The 4,302-nt window shown below is 62.6% G+C and overlaps 1 protein-coding gene across 1 annotated transcript in view; it reads right to left on the reverse strand.

Moving 5' to 3' along the window:
* CADM3 (cell adhesion molecule 3) overlaps positions 1-3,917 on the reverse strand; it is a gene marked incomplete at its 5' end in the record, with an annotated part of 5,818 nt that extends 1,901 nt beyond the window's left edge. The window contains 6 exons of the mRNA XM_009575293.1: positions 1,450-1,619; positions 1,997-2,087; positions 2,635-2,805; positions 3,042-3,179; positions 3,409-3,561; positions 3,777-3,917. Coding sequence (XP_009573588.1) covers positions 1,450-1,619; positions 1,997-2,087; positions 2,635-2,805; positions 3,042-3,179; positions 3,409-3,561; positions 3,777-3,917 — 864 coding nt within the window. The remainder of the gene's footprint in view (positions 1-1,449; positions 1,620-1,996; positions 2,088-2,634; positions 2,806-3,041; positions 3,180-3,408; positions 3,562-3,776) is intronic.
* Positions 3,918-4,302: the final 385 nt, after the last annotated feature.

Here is a 4,302-nt window from a genome sequence, read left to right on the forward strand (position 1 = left end):
GTGGAGCTCCTCTGCTGGGGGCTGTGACACCAAGCGGGTGAGGGACACTGGTGTTCTGGGTGCCATGTGCTCGTGGATGGTGTTGAGCACCCCGGATGCTGCTGTAAGCCCGTGGATGGGTGCTGAGCACCCTGGGGGCTGCTGTACTCCTGGATGGGTGCTGCTGTGTGCTCACAGCCAGGCTCAGGAATCAGCTCCCTGTGCAGACCCCGCACCCAGTGGGACAGGGGGGACACAAGGGGTGATGAAGGAACGACGGCACAGGGTTGGGTATTTAGGGGCTTATCCTGGACAGGCAGAGGAGAGGGACTCAGGGGGACAGGGTGCCCGAGGTGCCACTGCTGCCATGCGTTCCCCTCTATCCACAGCCACGTTGGAGGGGAAGGATGCAGGGAGTGCCCAAAACAGGAGAGGAGGGAAAGGGGATGGGAAAGGGAAGAGCTGGAGCACGTAGGAGCGCTGGAAGATGGAAAGTCCAAGGCTGGTAGAGAGGAGAGAGATGGCAAGAGATTTGGCAGAAGAGGAGAGTAGCTCCAAATCCAAGGCCAAAACTGCAGGGCAACAGGCTCCTACCAACACGGGAAAGCTGCTGGGCAAGAGGCTGGGGGTCGAGCCAGGAGCCGGGGCAGCACTGCCACCCGCTGGGGACCAGCTCCTCTGGGCTGGAGAAGCGCTCGCAGCCCCAGGCAGCACATGGTGCTTGGACGTAGCAGGGCACGACGACAGAAACACGGCAGCAGAGCACAGCCAGGGCAGGGGGAGGTGGCGATGGGATGGCACCGTGGGGGGAGGCGACGGGTGCTGCCAGCGTGGAGCGGTGACACCCCCTGGGGACACAGGACGCAATGCGAGCCTGCGGCTCCAGCGACTCGGGGCAAGCCACGGGGCCCGTCTCCAGAAGCTGGGGACAGGGCTGCCAGGGCACCTTGTGGTTTGGAGGGGTCGGCGCCATCTGGAAATCCTCTTTGGCTCGTGGTGGCGACACGCAGAGGCTTCCTGAAAAAAACCCCGGCCTTTCCTCCTGTCCCAGAGGCTCCAGCAGAATCCTGCCTGCAGCCCCTGCAGTTCCCCCATCGCACCCTCTCCCGCTCCCCATTGGGGGCAACAGGGACTGAGCTCAGCCTGGGCCGTGCCATGTCCCTGCCCCGACCCCACCAAACTGCTCTCTGCCTTTCTCAGCCCCAGGCAGCAGCCCTGCATAGTGCTGGGAAGGACGGGGGGCTGGATATGGCCAGAGGAGCTGGGGATGCAGCACTCTGCCAGCGAGCACACCAGGACCCAGCTGCATGCACGCACCCGCCCTGTGCTGCAGAGCCCCCTCCCACCACAGCCCTCCCTGGATCCGTGCACCCCTTCCCGGGGAGACGCAGCCAGGACAGAGGAGGCTGTGCCCGCCAGCGGCTGCCCGGAGAAGCCGGGTGATGCCGGGCGCCCTGCAGCCCCGCTTACCGCTGACGTCAAGGTTGTACTTGGCCACGACGCTGCCCATAGAGCTGGTGGCCGTGCAGACGTAGGTGCCGCTGTCACTCTTGTTGAGGAAGGGGAAGATGAGGACGCTGTCGGAGCTCAGCTGCAGGGGCGCGTCACTGCCCTCCTTCTCCCATAGGAACTCCTGGGGGCTGCGGAGCGGGATGACAGTGAGGCACCGACGCTCTCCCCAGCGCCCTGGGTGGGCTGGGGCAGAGCAGGGTCCTTGGCCGGGCAGTGGAAGGGACAACGAAGGCGTGGGAGTATTTAAGCAGGAGGGAAACACCCCATTTAGAGATGAGCCAGGATGGATCTGCTGCTCCAGGGAGAGGACAGGGGCTTTGCCTGTTCCCTGTGGGGTGCCCACCCCTACCTGGCATCGATGCAAGGCCAGTGCCCGGCCCTGAGCCCACAGCGCTACCTGCGACGCCCTGCCTGAGCTCTGGGGAGGGCTAAGTGCTGGTTTTGGGAGCCTGGCAGCGGGAGGACGAGTTGGCCAGAGCAGGAGGAAAGCGAAAGGGGGCCTTACATGGGGTTGCCCTGCCCGTCACACTGCAGCTGGAGCTTCTCGCCTTCCCGCGGGTACAGGGGATGCGGCTCGATCTTTGCTGTCGGCTTGTCTGAAAAAGGAGGAGAGGCACAGTTGTGGTCACCGCCTGTCCCTGCCCCACACTGTGTAGGGGCCTGCCGGCACCCCAAAACCCTGCCCCTGCCCCAGATCTGCGTGTGCAGCCTGAGTGCACCTGTGGGTGGGGGTCAGCACTCTGGGGGTGCACAGTGCAGCTCCCAGGTCCCTCACCCTTTCATCAAAGGGGACGCGCAAGGCAAGGGGAATGGGGACAGGCAGGTAGCAGGGGATGGCACAGACAAGTCTCAGTGAGATGAGTGCTCAGGCAGGACACAGGGGACAGGGACAGGCAGGGGAAACCAAGGGTGTGCACGCACAAGGGAAGTGTCACTGTGCCCCTACGTGTGACAGGACTGCTGTGCATGCACGCTGATGAGCCTGTATGCATGATGGCTGTATGTATGTGTAAATGCAGGGCCGTGTGCCTGATGTCTGCTGAACTGTGGTGATGCTGAGGCCTCCTCCATCTCTCCCACCCCTCCACAGCCCTGTCCCCTTTCCCATGTGGCCCAGTCCCATCATCCCCATGCGTCACGTACAGTGGACCTGCAGCTTCTGTGTGGTTGACCTCTCGGAGTTCTGCAGGGACTCGTGATCCACGGTGCAGGTCACCTCGGCTTCGTTGTCCTCCTTGGTGACGCGGAACTCCACCCGACTGCTCACGGTGAAGGTCTTTCCGTTGGGGTCCTCCACCACCTCGGTGCCCTCGTCTGTGGGGACAGAGGACCGTTAGAGCTGATGGACACAGTACCCCAGCAGAGGCATGAGGCTGACATGCGTGTTGAGCAGGGAACACCCTGTCCCTGTCCCTTTGTTGGCAGTAGCACAGGATGCCAGTGTGGTCCAGCACCGGGCACATCTGCAACCCCTGGTGCCCCACCTGCCTCATGGTGTTCCCCAGCCTGTCCAGTCCCTCGGGGCAGAGCCCCACTGCTTGGGCACCCACCCTTCAGCTCCTTGTTGCCCTTCTTCCACCGGAGCTGGGCCGCGGGCTTGCTGCCAGAGGACCGGCAGGTCAGCCGGGCTATCTTCTCCTCATCAATGGGCTGCTCATGGCCGGAGATTTGGGGTTTCTGGGGGATTCCTGGTAGAGGAGGAGGCAAGAAATACAACAGCCCATTAGCTGTGCCTGTGCTGCCACCCAGAGATGGATGCACATGCAGAGTCATGTCAATAAACCTGGCAAGAATAAGTTAACGGGTAGGGATATGGGAGCAGCAGAGATGAACGGCTGTATGGACAGCATCTTGCAGGCAGGGCAGTAGCAGGCAGGAGATGGGGAGCAGGTAGGGGGACTGCCACTGGTGCCTTACCCAGCACGGTGACCAGGGCCTTCGCAGTCCGCACGGGCATGGTGAAGATGGAGCAGGTGTATTCCCCCTCATCCGACAGCACCACATCACTGATGCTGATGGTCAGCTCGTTGGGCGTGGACCTCTCTAACTGGATCCTGTTATCTCGCAGGGCTGGGGGAAAAGGGACAACAGGGTGAGTGACAGGCTCAGTACCTCACGCCCCTCCGCTAGCTCACACTTTGCCTGGTGGCATCGCTGTAGGTGGGGAGCAGGAGGGAACATCACCCCCTGGGCCACCACCGGCCCTGGTCCACTTTCCCTCTGCCCCACCATCACTCTGGTCCTGGAGCTGGCTCCTCTCCCATCCCCAGTTCCTGTGCATGCACCTCGTTTCTCCCCGAAGTAGAGGGTCTGCTGGGCTGGGTTGGACCACTGCAGCGAGGAGTCATCAGGATCCTCCACCTGGCACTTGAGCACCACTGTACCACCGGCCACCACAGTCTCATCCGACGTCGTGGGCTGGCTCTCTGGACACAGACAGGAGAGGTTAGCAGTGGCCCTGAGTGTCATCTCTCCCCAGGCGTGCACAAGCATCACTGAGCAACCAAGGGAAGGGAGGGAGGAACACAGTGGTGTCCCCAAAACCCCTGGGACAAGCAAGGCTTCAGTGCTGGGCTGAATACAGCTTGCTTGGGACAAACATTTTTTTCCAGCTGACGCCAAGCCCTGGATGGCCGGGCTACACGGCCTGGGGTAGGGGGACTGGGTCACCCTGGCTCAGCCACTCCGGGGGGCAGCACGGAGGGGCACGGGGAAGAGGAGCAGGTGTGGCCAGAGGTCTGGCTGGATCCAGGGAGACTGTCAGCGTGAGTGTGTACCAGTGTGCACGTGTGTACCTGGGAGCATCTGTAC

This window comes from Fulmarus glacialis, unplaced genomic scaffold (genome assembly GCF_000690835.1).
Source record: "Fulmarus glacialis isolate BGI_N327 unplaced genomic scaffold, ASM69083v1 scaffold22663, whole genome shotgun sequence".
NCBI classification, from domain to species: domain Eukaryota; kingdom Metazoa; phylum Chordata; class Aves; order Procellariiformes; family Procellariidae; genus Fulmarus; species Fulmarus glacialis.